Genomic DNA, 14,058 nt, shown 5'->3' on the forward strand with positions numbered 1-14,058 from the left:
CAGGCCCTAACCAAGAGTGCATTTTTTAAGTAAAAAATACATATTAGGTGAACAATAGATAAGTAAAGAAATAAAAACAACAGTAAAGACAGTGAAAATAACAGTAGCGAGGCTTATTACAGTAGCGAGGCTATATACAGGCACCGGTTAGTCGGGCTAATTGAGTACTGAACTGCACAGTAACACAGTACTGAACCACACAGCACTGCTCGCACACTTTCTCTTTATAGCCTAGGGGCTCTATTCAGTCTGTCAAGTGGAAGTGTTACAGATACCGAGATAGAAATGTAACGGTCATTTCGGATTGAGCCGAGATATACAGTCTCAGCTAAAGCGGGAACATTCCATCACGCTGTAAAGATGAACTTCCTACATATAGAAGAATCCCTATCAATTTCATATGATCTCCGTGGGCCTAGTGAAGAATTGTCATATAACTTTTATCATGTATTACGTTTTAAAGAGGCATCAACACAACCAGTCGTGATGTTTTCATCTGATTGTCAAACAATCATTTTAAAAAAAGGACGCTCCTGTAGGTTACCCGCACACGTTTGTCCACTCAAAAAATTATTCCAGCAGTTTGATGAATAGAAAGAGACATCTGTTACAAAACACCTAATACACAATTGATGCGTCCACTGCTGTCCCCACGCGTCTTGGCCACTCATCTCCGCCTTGGCAAAGTGTTCTCGTCAAACCACAATGCAATTTGGAGCACGTACCACCCTGGCCTCAAGTCAATTCACACATTTTTCATGCAGCTGACATGCGGTAATGTTAAATAATAGTGTAATATAGTTCTTGGCATTTTGTGTTAGTAATTGTGATTTACCGGTACGGCGTTTTACCGGTACGGCGTACCCCCACTATTTATTTTGCCGGGAAGCCGCACCGGCTTACTTTCACCCGTTCAAATGCGGATTCTCTTGCTGTTGCATGCAGGGTAGTTTTTATACTATGGTAGAAGAATAGTGACTATTGTTTCATCAACGGGCGGGTCACATGGACAGCGGGCGGGTCACATGGACAGCGGGCGGGTCACATGGACAGCGGGCGGGTCACATGGACAGCGGGCGGGTCACATGGACAGCGGGCGGGTCACATGGACAGCGGGCGGGTCACATGGACAGCGGGCGGGTCACATGGACAGCGGGCGGGTCACATGGACAGCGGGCGGGTCACATGGACAACGTCCTTGCTGTCAAGGATATTACCGTACAGCCACAGGGCTCTCCTTCCTTCCCTCTTTCTTTCTCCCTCCCGATTTCTGAGTCCTCAAGGACTAGTCATGCTACCCGGATGGATATATCCCATTGAACATTCAGATACACCCCTACATCCTTCACCAGACCATCCTTCACCCCATCACCTCCAGCTCATCAGATGACTAGGGCTGATCCCAAATGGTACCCTTTCCCTAACCCTTGGCTCTGGTCAAAAGCAGTCCACTATAAATGGAATAGGGTGCCATTTGGGAAGCAACCTGTAAGCTCCACATCCACAAGCCATGGAGGAATAAACCTGGGAGGGAGGGGTGATGGCAGTTTATGTAAATCAGACAGGAGATGCCTGTATCTATCTGGGCAGCTGGCAGAAGGACATGGTTTCACACACATTGCTGGGGCCAGGAGTCAGAGAGGAGAGGCTGACTGACCTATGAGGAACTTCAACACTTTTCTGATGCATTGCAGTCACTTCAAACCAATACTTCCTTCAACTTGAAATACTGTCATAAGTACTGTCATAGCATTAAAAAAGTAAACATTGGCCGTTGATTACATCACTCTTTTACACGGTGGGGTCGCAGAGCAAAACAGTTTGGGAACACCTATTGTAGACAGTTAGCACTGTATAAGCTTCTGTAGTTTACAACCACTTTATGCAATACACAGTGCCTGCTACTTGGCATTAAATCACTGTCTACTCTAGAGCAGGTCAAAAGCAGTAGATTGATGGTTAGGCTAAAAGGTGTCAATCAGCTCATATCGGAAACCATTATTAGTTTGTTGAAAAGCTCTGTAAAAGGATTCAGCTAAAAGTCTCGTACAGTATCTCACACTGAAGTATCAGCGAAGGTCCAGGCATGACGGACATCCGACATGATCCCAGATCTGACGGTCGCTTTCAGTCCATGAAGTAACAACTCTCAACAAGAGACGGGTGTATTTAAAAGTGTCTCTCCACAGGCAAAGCAATGTCACCTCCTAGCCAGGGACAGTTTGGTAGTTGCCCCGGGCAACAATCTGCTCTTCCACTACCAACCGAAAACACCCTCGTCCCATAATATTGGTGCTGAGCGAATAGTGCTTTTTGAAGTCGGTTTGGATTTGGTTTGATTATTACAAAATAATCATGGTTTTCCATTTCGATTACTTTAAAAAAAAAAATGCACTGTGGGTTGAATGCTGTAAAACAGAATAAAACAATGAATAAAAGCAGTGACTGCCCATTACTGCTTATCACTTATTAACCATCATTTATTCATATTACTTTAATAAAATATATTTCAGTTGTGCATTTTACATTTGTTTTATTTGATGAATGTATTATTTAATTCCAAGTCATCAGCTCATCTCTATAGAGCTGTGGTTTGACAAATCACTATTTAGTAGTTCATCAAAGTAAATAAGGCTGATTACCAACTATCAATCCCCTAAATCATGTATTTTCAGGTAGCGATACCGCAGCATGCGTAAAAGAAACAGACCGGACAAGTAGGCGCGTAATGGATTATGGTCATTGTAGTTAGTTTAGCACAGAAAACGTGGTAATTATGTAAAATATTGGCCTACATCGCACAGTTCAGGCTTGATACAATTTATCTCTAGAAAAACAGAAAAAAAACTGAATGAAATGGAATTCAAATAATTGAACCAACATGGTCCAACAAAAAATAACAAACATTTCCGTTAAACGCTCAGCACTACATAATAAAACACACATACCATTTGGGGTAAGACTGTAGGCCACCCAAACGGTTTGGACCGACTGTCACTAAGGATAAAAGGACTGGTTCAAATGTATCACCTAACACGAGGATCTCACTGTGACCATGTTTGTTTGGTTCCTCACAGTGATCGAAAGAACTGTGATCCACCCATGAGAAGGACAGATTTCTCAACCATCTGTTTCTTTAAATGATTCATCACACAAAACATTGCCTCGTCTGTGTTTGGTTGGTTTGCCCGTTTTCCTCCTTCACATTCCTGTGGAAATGCCACTGTATCACTAGTTGAGTCTTAAAAATGGCACCCTTTTCCCTATATAATGCACTACATTTGACCAGAGCACTATGGGGCACAGGTCAAAAGTAGTGCACTATATAGGGGGGAAAACAGTGCCATTTGGGACACACTACACTGTATGTTTGTCTTCTACTTCCCTGTGTTACACTGTTCTCAAAGGCGTTTCTAAGACACTGTCTTGTTGGGATTTAGGTCTGTTCAAGATGTTTCCTGAATGTATTATGTGAACTGTGAGGTTGAATCTGCTGCCATGTTAAAAGGACACTTCATTGTAGTCTACGTGAGGGCTGAAACAGCTCCAGGGCGTTTGTTTAAAGACAATAAGCTTTCTGGCTTGGCACAGGCAGGTCAGACCAAGACTACAGTATTACCCTCAACAGTTCAGCTCTGGGAAAACAAATATGATCAGAATACCCAAAAGCAGGACATCGCTAGGGCACGTTCCCACATGAGTCTCTAGAAAGTGTATTTTTACAAGCACAGCAGCAGCATGCTAGCAATATCATAATATAAAATGGGAGAGATGCATCAGCTTACTAGTATTACAACCAAAATAAAGGTCTGGGAAACGCCATCAGCAACAGGGGTGATAGTGTTCCCTACAGCCAGCCAAACGCCATCAGAAACAGCCAGCCAAACACCATCAGCAACAGTGGTGATAGTGTTCCCTACAGCCAGCCAAACGCCATCAGAAACAGGGGTGATAGTGTTCCCTACAGCCAGCCAAACGCCATCAGAAACAGCCAGCCAAACGCCATCAGAAACAGCCAGCCAAACGCTGTTTCAGCCAGCCAAACGCCATCAGAAACAGCCAGCCAAACGCCATCAGAAACAGGGGTGATGGTGTTCCCTACAGCCAGCCAAACGCCATCAGAAACAGGGGTGATGGTGTTCCCTACAGCCAGCCAAAACAGGAGCTGTTCCCAAGACCAATTAGTTTAGTTTCTAATGTCAAACTTTAACAGTTGCCAAAGAATTAAGAGGAAAAGTCACAGGGATTTTTTTATTGGGATCATCTTGATGCCTGAAATGATCTTACTCCCCAAGGACTTATATAGTATTAGGCTAAGTTAGACACATTGTAACACACATAAGAATACCACCACAACAGCTTCCCTGCAGGTTAAAACAGACATTAGATGTTGTTGAGATAGTAATCTACACAGTGAACCAGCACAGCCTTGTTTATCAAACGCCTGAATCTCTGAAAGGACTTGAGGAATACACAGTTGTATTCTAAACCCTACAACATACCCGATAAAACAAGGCTTATTTTAGAAAGTGCCCATTTGAAGTCAACATGCTGGTGAACTATTTGTCTCCTTCTGGTTTAGGTCTATGAGCCAGAAAGCTTAACATGTAGTAGCGATCTGAAGCCCTGTGGTCTAAACAGTACAGGGGGAATGTCACTAGGTTATTCTATACAGTCATGTTATGTCTGTGCATAGATAGGCCACAACTTTCTCAGTGTCAAAAATATTAGAAAGTCAATTACAATCTGAGATACATTAACATCTTAGTTAAATGCAGATTATTGACAAGGTTATCTTTGTGTGTGTGCCTGTCAGTGTCAATGAGACAAAGGCACAAGGACTCTTTTACCAGTCCCATCTATTGTGTGGTGGCCAAAACAAATTTACAAATGTGACAGGGAATATTTTTACAGCCCCTGTTGTTCTTGAAATGACAGTGAAAAGTTAAGACTACTACAAATGGAACAAGGAATGCATTGAGACCGGTTCCGGAACAGTCGGAATGATCCTTAGGGTTCTAGACTGAGAATGGAGGCTGATACCGGCTGAATAATCTCACTATGAAAGGAGAGATCACAGTAGGCAGTCAGCCCTCAAGTTGCATCACTGCAAAAACAAGGGAGCATAATTGAATCATCACACACAGAGAGAGAGAGAGAGAGAGATACAGAGAGTTAGCGAGCGAGAGAAGTGTTAGCGAGCGAGAGAAGTGTTAGCGAGCGAGAGAAGTGTTAGCGAGCGAGAGAAGTGTTAGCGAGCGAGAGAAGTGTTAGCGAGCGAGAGAAGTGTTAGCGAGCGAGAGAAGTGTTAGCGAGCGAGAGAAGTGTTAGCGAGCGAGAGAAGTGTTAGCGAGCGAGAGAGAGGTTTTTTTGTTCTCACTTTTGTTTATTTCATTTGCTTTGGCACATGTTTCCCATGCCAATAAAGGCCCCTTTGAATTGAATTGACAGAAAGAGAGACAGTCAAGAGAGACAGAACAAGGGCATCAACCATGTGGCTGCTAGGCTGAAAATATTCATAAAAACACAGTTGAGATTCCCCAAATAGTCAGTGAATACTTAATAAATCAAACAGCAAAAACTTTCAGAGTACAAAGAAAATCTAAAATGTCCACACTACATTAACCAAGTGTTAATACCATATTTCGTTAACGTATACAGCTTCGCATGACTGTATCCACCTGTGGAATAGTAGCTGTAGTGAGTGACTGGGACCTGGTGGCAGGTTAAGGCCAGTAACCGAAAGGTTGCTGGTTCAAATCCCTGAGCTGACTAGGTGACAAATCTGCCGATGTGCCCTTGAGCAAGGCACTTACGTTAACCCTAATTGCTCCTGTAAGTCGCTCTGGATAAGAGCGTCTGCTAAACGACTAAAATGTAAATCACATCTAAAGGATGAAATACCCTTTGAAGTTGAACAGAAATACATTTTCCCCCATTAGAAAATGAGAATCCAATTCATGATGGATGAAGTTCATTACTGTCGTGCTATAAAGAATTACACTATTGCTGGCAAGCAGCACCATGCAGTACACTGGGTAAGTGAGGAGTCTAAAAACTAATAATGAACATTACAGATGAAAGTTATTTCTGCTATGATACATTACATTCACTTAAAATAGTGTCACATCAATATGGAGTAGCCATCCATTTCCAACTGAAATCACTGAACTTAACAACTCAATTACAATACTCTATATTAATTAAACTAGTAAACTATAAAGACAAGCAAACCTACTTTGTCAAGAATGAGTGATTTTCATTTTGTCATCCATGGCTTTTCTGTTTCTCAACATCATTCATTCTACACTCTCAGGAATACCACCCAAAGCTCAGTGTGAATAAAATACAGGTACCGTATATCACAAAAGAGTGACTAAACTACAACGAATCACAAAACGAATTCACTACAATAGAATGACTAATGTTCATTCTACACTGTCAGAAAAGCCATCCATAGCCCGTAGTTCAGTCAGTGTTTAAAACCAAAAGGCCCAGGTTCTTACCTGTGGTGTTTCTTAGGGGGAGGGGGTGGTGGAGTGGGGTCATGGCTTGAACTCTTCCCCTCTGCTGAGAGCTGCTCCGTGCTGGAGAGAGACGACAGAGTCGACTTGGCCAACATGCTCCCGCTATGTTTGCCCTCCTCCGTGCTGCCGCTGCTGCAGCCTGCCTGCTTCTGACTGGCACTATTGTTGGCCGCGGTGCCTGGCAGGGTCTGGGTGCTGCCCTGCTGGCCCTCGCTGCCCTGTGTCACCCCCGTGGGTCTCCAGTCACTGGCGTCTCTCCAGACAGCCGCCCTATTGATGAGCCCCGTCACCCTGCTCTGAGAGGCACTCTCCTGAGCATGGCCCTCCTCTGTCTCCTCCTCCTCCTCGATCCGGCCCTCCCAGTTCCAGGGAGTGGTGTGGAGCTTGTGCCTCCGGACCTCAGACGAGGCTGAGCTGTGGGGCTCCATCTGGGGCTTCACCTGCACCTGGACGTCCCTGGAAGACGGTGATAAAACCAGAGTCTGTATGCTGAGCTCAGGCAACGGGGAGATGGAGGTCCCCGGGAGCGGTTTGGGCGATCGGTTGTTCCTCTTGGGCGGTATAGGGGGGCTGTTCTGTGGTTTGGGCTGGAGGGAAGCAGGGAAACCTGGGGATGATGTCTCTGTTACAGAGGAGCTGGAGGGCCACTTGAAAGCTGGGCTGCCGGGGTTACTGAGGGCCGTGGGGCTGAAGTCAGGCCACTGGGTGCTGACAGCCGAGTCCGGGCTGCTCAGATAGAATGTCCGGTTGTTCTCCTCAGTATGAGCAGCCCGGATGGTTATCTTGGCCCTCTGGTTCTGACCCTCTTCTGTGAGCTCCACCTCCAGCTCGGAGTGCTGTTTTTGGGCCTGGACCTTCCCGTTCCCTCCTCCAGCGCTCTGAGGCCTCCTCTTCCTCTTGGTGCTCTCAGCATAGATGGGTTCTGACGACAGCGTCTGTCCGTCTGAGGGAGAGCTGGCTGACGAGGCTGAGAGGCTCTGAGGAATGGGACTATCTGGCCCAGCCAGTCCGAAGCCATCCGGCCCTGTGAGAGAGTCTGTGCTGCTGCGATAGGAACAAGAGTCTGACAGAGACAGAGTACCAGGCTCGGAGAGGAAGGAGCCGGTTCGGCCTCCTCCACAGGACTGGAGGTTGTGCCCTAGAGGCCCCGGAGATGCCCCCGAGCCCAGGGTGGTTAAGGATGGGACGGGAGAAGTACTGGACTGGTTGGTGTTCCCAGACGTAAGGCCCCCATTACTAGGGGCGGTTGTGGTGTTGATAAGACCGTTACCAATGCCGTTACCAGCTGTTGTTGTTACCGTGGCAATGATGTTGATAGCAATACCCAGAGGTGCTTTCACTTCCTGGATGGCCTGGACTGTGGAAGACCCTCTAGTGGTGGTCACCATGCGGACGCCATGTCCGTTGCAAGTACTCTTGGTGGTCTTGGTGGTCTTGGTGATCTGTTGCCTGTAGGATGAGTCACTGTTGCTATTCCCTTTCTCCAGACTGTGAGGCCCTCGGCTGTGTCCGTCCTCCTGGGTCACTAAGACACTGCTGATGATCGTACTAGAGTCCTTCTGGAGGGCTGACGGGGACAGAGAAGACCGGGGGCTGATGGGACCAGGGGAGAAACGGCTGCAGGGGTAGTCCGTCTTCTCAGGGACTGTAGTACTCTGTAGTACGGCCTCTCTCAGGGCCTTGTTACAACCTTTACTGTCTATGTAGATAGGGGACAGGCCCAACATCTTCTTAAGGCCCAGTCGGTCCACTGGGCTCTTCAGATTGTCCTGAGGGGAAACGTATTGAGGGGAAATACAATTCAAGGTTATAGAAAGCATACAGACATTATTGAATCACTTCACATTAAGTGACTCTAAAACCTATGGGTTTTATTCTAGATGTACTTAGTTAAATGCAAAGGCATACAGAGTCATACATTTGTATTTGAGTTAGTGAGATCTAACCTGTTCTATGTTCATGTTGAGGTCTGCCAGCATCTCGCTGGAGTCAGGGAGCATCATGGTGGGGCGAACGGCGATGGTGGGTTTGGAGTAGGGCACGGTCACTCCCTCCTCCTCCTCTCCCCCCAGACTGGTCCTCAGGGCACCACAGGGCACTATGCTGCCCCCGCTGGCACGGTGGGCGCTAAGCGGATGGAAGCAGTTCTTACACGAGCCGGGTTTCCACACGTGTTCTGAAAACTCACCGCAGGCCGACATGTTTGTCCGAAACGTATAGTTGATGTCAATGTAGGTGGGAGATGGGATGATCCGACATGGTTCGTAGTTGTACACAGAAGCCTGGTGTCACATGAAACCCTGCAGAGAGGAGAGAAGAAATCAGAATAACAATGTGAATAGAATTGTATTTACTGTGGCGATTCTCATTTTAAAAGCACTGTTTCTTATCTGAATTCCTTGAGTTAATCAATAACTATCATAACACAAAGGAATGCTATTGAGAGCAAACCGTGTTTGAGCTGAACATAACAGCGGTGGTTATGAACAAGACAAGTTCATTCCCCAATAGGTGGCCCAATGGAACAATTTGTCCCGGAGGTGATTTTATTTACCCGACCAAGTTCTAAGCAAAAATATATAAAATTAATAATAAAATGATTAAATTTTCATTATTGAACATAAAAAACTAAAATCACCAGGAAATCAGGTCAAAGTGATTTTAATTTAAGAAATCTGTTCCCAAGTATTCCCACTCATAAATAAAGCCATATGTGATCGTATCCCAATGTAATTAAGGTTTGAAATTATTCTGTTTTTGTCAAATACTATATTGGTTGGGATTCTTGTGGTCAATTTGCGGTGTACAAATTATTTATAATTATGTCGTCGTCCCCCCCCCCCCCCCCCGCCCATCTGCTCAAGGAAGAATCGAGCTGGATGTAATTGGGGACTCATAGTTTACAGTGTTTCCTATACCCAACAGATTTGTCAACCTGGAATCCCAGGTCCCCTACAGGTACACGCCAAGACAACAGTCAGACAATCGGTCACCTTTCTAGACTTTAACCCTTAACATTACACCATTCAGTTCTCTCTGTTGAATTACGAAATACAACTTCATTCATATCAATGCAATAAAAATATCACTTTTAAGGAAAAGGTATTTGAGAGTTGGTTGTGGTGTTGCGTAATGATCAGTACTTGGCACCCACTGATGAAAAGCACAAGGTGCAATACTTGGTTGCATCCTAACTGGCACCCTATTCCCTACATTGGTTAAAAGTACTGCACTAAAAAAGTATGGCAGGTAGCCTAGTGGTTAGAGCGTTGGACTAGTAACCAGAAGGTTGCAAGATCGAATCCCCCGAGCTGAAAAAGGTACAAATCTGTTGTTCTGCCCCTGAACAAGGCAGTTAACCCACTGTTCCTAGGCCATCATTGTAAATAATAATTTGTTCTTAACTGACTTGCCAAGTAAAATGTAGGGATTAGGGTGCCATTTTGGGACGCAACCCTTTCCTCTGGTCTCCTCTGCCTAATAGAGCTAGCATTATGTCTGGTTCAGGAAGCACCACAGCTGTCTGACTGCAGAGTAAACTACAACAGAAAGACTACAGTAAACAGCTCAGGATAATGATGCGTGTTTCATTGGTTCCACAATAATATTCTACCGATTCAATTTTCCCAGTGATTCTAACAAATTACTTATGGCCAAATCCATCAAGTGTCTTAATTTGTGTGGTCATGTGGTACCAGTAAGTTTAAACTATACCAGGCTTTAACCTCTGTAGTAAACTCAACACGCTCCACCACTATCACTCCACTGCAGTGTTCTTTGTAACTTCAGATGCCTCTGAGCTCTGTCCTCGTTCCCAGGCTTCCTAAATTAGAGGGTCCTACTTTCTGTTAAGCCCACGTGACCCCCAGGAACATAAAGGCGTTTAGAATGCAGTCTCCTGTTGTAGAACGCCTCAAAACATCCCAGAGGTCAGAATCCCAGAGGTCAGAATGCCTGGAATGTGGAGAGGCGCAAGTGTCAGACCACCACACCAGCAGCTCTTAACACCTCTCCCTGTGCAATTCATGTTAACGACTGGAGGACGGGGAGAAAATCAACACGACTAGAGGGTTCGTCTGTCTTGTTTCTCCTAGGTGTTTCTCCTAGGTGTCCCCCCTCTGTCACACAGAGCTAAATACCCAGAGACAAGCTTTGGAAATGGCACACAGCAGTATACATATCCCCACCACCTAAAGTCATTAATAAAGCAATACAGGGGATGTAGCCTTATATAAAATCTGGTGGAATAACACAGATTACTAATTTAATATCAAACACTAGAAACTGGTATTGAGTTTCTAGCACTATAATATCTAGGGACCAACTATAGACATGGGTTGTAGGAGGGGAGTTTCTTGACTTAGTGAGATGCATGTTTACACCTACAGCATAATCTGATATTCCTTTGTTGTTTCTCTGACACAATAACAATCTGGAAAGCACTGGAAACAGCAATGATTGTTGTTTCAACTGTAGCCTATATTCAAATGTATGACTGATAGATGTATGGCACATGGTCGCCTTCTGAATGGTATAGTCAAATATGATCTTTTCAACTTTCTCATCAGCCTGGTTATCTACCTACAGTGCACTTGGAAAGTATTTAGACCCCTTACTGAATACTTATGTAAATGTGATATTTCAGTTTTTTTTATTTCTAAAAACCTGTTTTTGCTTTGTCATTATGGGGTATTGTGTGTAGATTGATGAGGGGGGAAAAAAATCTATTTTAGAATAAGGCTGTAACTGTGGAAAAGGTCAAGGGGTCTCTACTTTCCCAAATGCACTGTAATACCCAAAACAAAAACAAGACTGGACATGTGGTGAGAAGGAGTTTCATGTGAGGTTGTTGTCCATTTCTCCAGCTCCATCACCTCTAGAAATGTGAGGCTGATATCCATTTCTCCAGCTCCATCACCTCCAGAAATGTGAGGCTGATATCCATTTCTCCAGCTCCATCACCTCTAGAATTTTGAGGCTGATATCCATTTCTCCAGCTCCATCACCTCTAGAAATGTGAGGCTGATATCCATTTCTCCAGCTCCATCACCTCTAGAAATGAACACAACCAAATCCTCACACAGATTCTGAGTGTAGCCTACGCACTTTCTTCCTCAGTAAAAAAATGACATTTCTATGTAGGCCTAGTCCTGTACTCTAACAACTATATACACGAGTACGGTCAAGAGTCATGACACAAATTCAAGTCTGGGCTTTCTGTCATATAGCTGTTAAGAATTTCAGATGTCAAAATGGGAAAACAATGAAAAAAAGTGATCAGCAGGCAAAGGTGACCTTTGTGTCATTCCGCCTCTTGGGGACATAATAAAAACCATCGTTGTCTCTGTGAGTGCGAGTGTGTAATCAACTAGTGTTGCCTCTGCGCTGTAGCCTACCCCCTGCCGTCTCGGCCTAGCATGCAATAACACAACAGTGTCTGGAAGCCAAACTGCCTGACTCCTGTCGCCCTAACAACACACACAACACTACTGACCACACACACACACACACACACACACACACACACACACACACACAGTATTATTTGCTCAGGGCTAGCCTGATGCAGTGGGGAATGCAACCTGTGTGACAATGTTTAGACTCAGTGGCAACATTTTGACAGTCATAGGCAGATAACGACAGAGGGGCAGGGCTTTGTCAAAGAAAGAACAGCTGAAAAAAACAGATTGGTAGACTTTTACATTTCCAAGTTCAAAGTAGCCATGAAATACTTAAGACAATATTGATATTATGTGACCAGTAATTCAAGTCTTAGCACGCACGCACGCGCACATATTTGTGTGGGGGGGGGGGGGGTCTATGGATCGATACCTACATTCCTCGACTGTCTAATAAACGGAACAAAAAACGATATATTACCAAATAGAGACATACATTCTCAACTCCATCACGGACGATTTACATCGATTTATCGCAAGGGTCTACAAGGCATTGCCACGCAGTTTGTTTCACGCGATGAATGAATTCCTGTGCTGAAGCGCCTGGTTGAACATCGAGACTGAATTCCCCATTCAGTTGATCGAGCATTGGAACACATTGCTCCCTTCTCTGGAATGTCTTCTCATTCGAACCGCGACTCCTGAAGGTATCATTCATTCCATTTCTGAAACAAGTGGGATGCCTATAGCCTCCTAGAGGACGTGCCTCGTCCCTGACAATATCTATAGATCTATGTTGACATATTCAAGCTCCTTATCCTTGCTCAGCCATGGTCTCAAATAACATGTTTCACTTGTAGTATCTAAATGCGTCCTCCTGGTCTATGGTTACAGGCTAAGCATTATCACCTGTGACATATTCTTACCAAATAAGGGGGTTCTTATCCTGGTTATAAGGATGCAAAATACTAAGTAGACGGACAGCTATATGTTCAACAACCTATATAACGTTACATTAAACAAACAACGTTACTGGCTTAAATACACGTAACTGTATATGCGAATCTATTGGTCGGAGAAAAGACAAACGCGTCTCAGTTCTGTGTAAAATGTTTTTGCTTACCTGAGGACTTCTCTCGTTCTTGACTTGCCTGGCAACCCCTTCTCCCTCCCCAAAAAACTCAAAACAATGTAGGTCCCAAAAACAAATTGGCAAATGTTTATGTTATTTATCCCACGTCCAACGCACCGATAGGTAGCTTGGGAAATGTGTGGAGTCCCAGCAGGCAGCTTTGATCTGCGGCTCTTGAAACGCACAGCGAGATGAACTGGTGGAGGAACGGGCGACTGGTGAGCATGAAGCCCTTCAGCCAGGGGCGGAGCTTCCTAGTTAAATGAATAAACTACTCGTTGACTTGCAGACTAGTCCGGCCGCATTCAAGTGGTTGTAAAGTGGTTTCGGGTACTATTCAATTTAATTCAAAGGGGTTTTATTGGCATTTGAGACATATGTTTACATTGCCAAAGCCAGTGAAATAAACAATAAACAAATGTGAGAAGAAACACAAAACAACATCAACAAAAAAACATTTAAAAAATGAACAGTTAACATCGCAGTAAAACTAGCTGGAGCGGTGTCGGACCCCCCTGATCCTCATTATGACCGGGGCCAAAGGAGGCCCAACTCCGCATCGTCAGTACCATTCAGTATCATCCCATTCCACAACTGAAAGCTGAAACATCACTGTCACCTCACCGAACAGAGCTTCCAACCACACCTGTACACCGTTTTTTATTTTATCTTTATTGTTTGTGTATCACTTTGTCAAAACAGCCAGGCAAACGACACACACACACACACACAGAGAGTTGAGTTGACAACTCTTGCTTCAGGGCAGGCATACCCAAAAGGGACCTGTCTGTCTGTGAATTGTTTTCATCTGAGCAACCCATGATCCTAATATGCTGATAGGGGATTATTCATTATTCACTTTCAATGCAAATTGAAAACACTTGCCATCACCCTTGTTTCCTGATCTACAGGGGTGGCAGGTAGTCTAGTGGTTAGAGTGTTGGTTCAGCAACTGAAAGGTTGCTGCATCGAATCCCTGAGCTGACAATGTAAAAATATG

General features: G+C 44.6%; 1 protein-coding gene across 2 annotated transcripts in view; it reads right to left on the minus strand.

The window, feature by feature from the left end:
- The window catches only part of LOC115149441 (inactive tyrosine-protein kinase PRAG1-like), a 36,117-nt gene extending 22,825 nt beyond the window's left edge, over positions 1-13,292 (minus strand). Inside the window, exons 1-4 of one of the 2 annotated variants that reach the window (XM_029692297.1) lie at positions 13,050-13,292; positions 11,402-11,577; positions 8,474-8,827; positions 6,507-8,296 (exon numbers count right to left, since the gene is read on the minus strand). In XM_029692297.1, coding sequence (XP_029548157.1) covers positions 6,507-8,296; positions 8,474-8,728 — 2,045 coding nt within the window. In that variant the 5' untranslated portion in view covers positions 8,729-8,827; positions 11,402-11,577; positions 13,050-13,292. The remainder of the gene's footprint in view (positions 1-6,506; positions 8,297-8,473; positions 8,828-11,401; positions 11,578-13,049) is intronic. The other variant, XM_029692296.1, reaches the window with a different exon arrangement.
- Between the last annotated feature and the right edge of the window lie 766 nt (positions 13,293-14,058).

The sequence above is a fragment of the Salmo trutta genome, chromosome 15 (assembly GCF_901001165.1).
Source record: "Salmo trutta chromosome 15, fSalTru1.1, whole genome shotgun sequence".
In the NCBI taxonomy this organism is placed as follows: Eukaryota; Metazoa; Chordata; class Actinopteri; order Salmoniformes; family Salmonidae; genus Salmo; species Salmo trutta.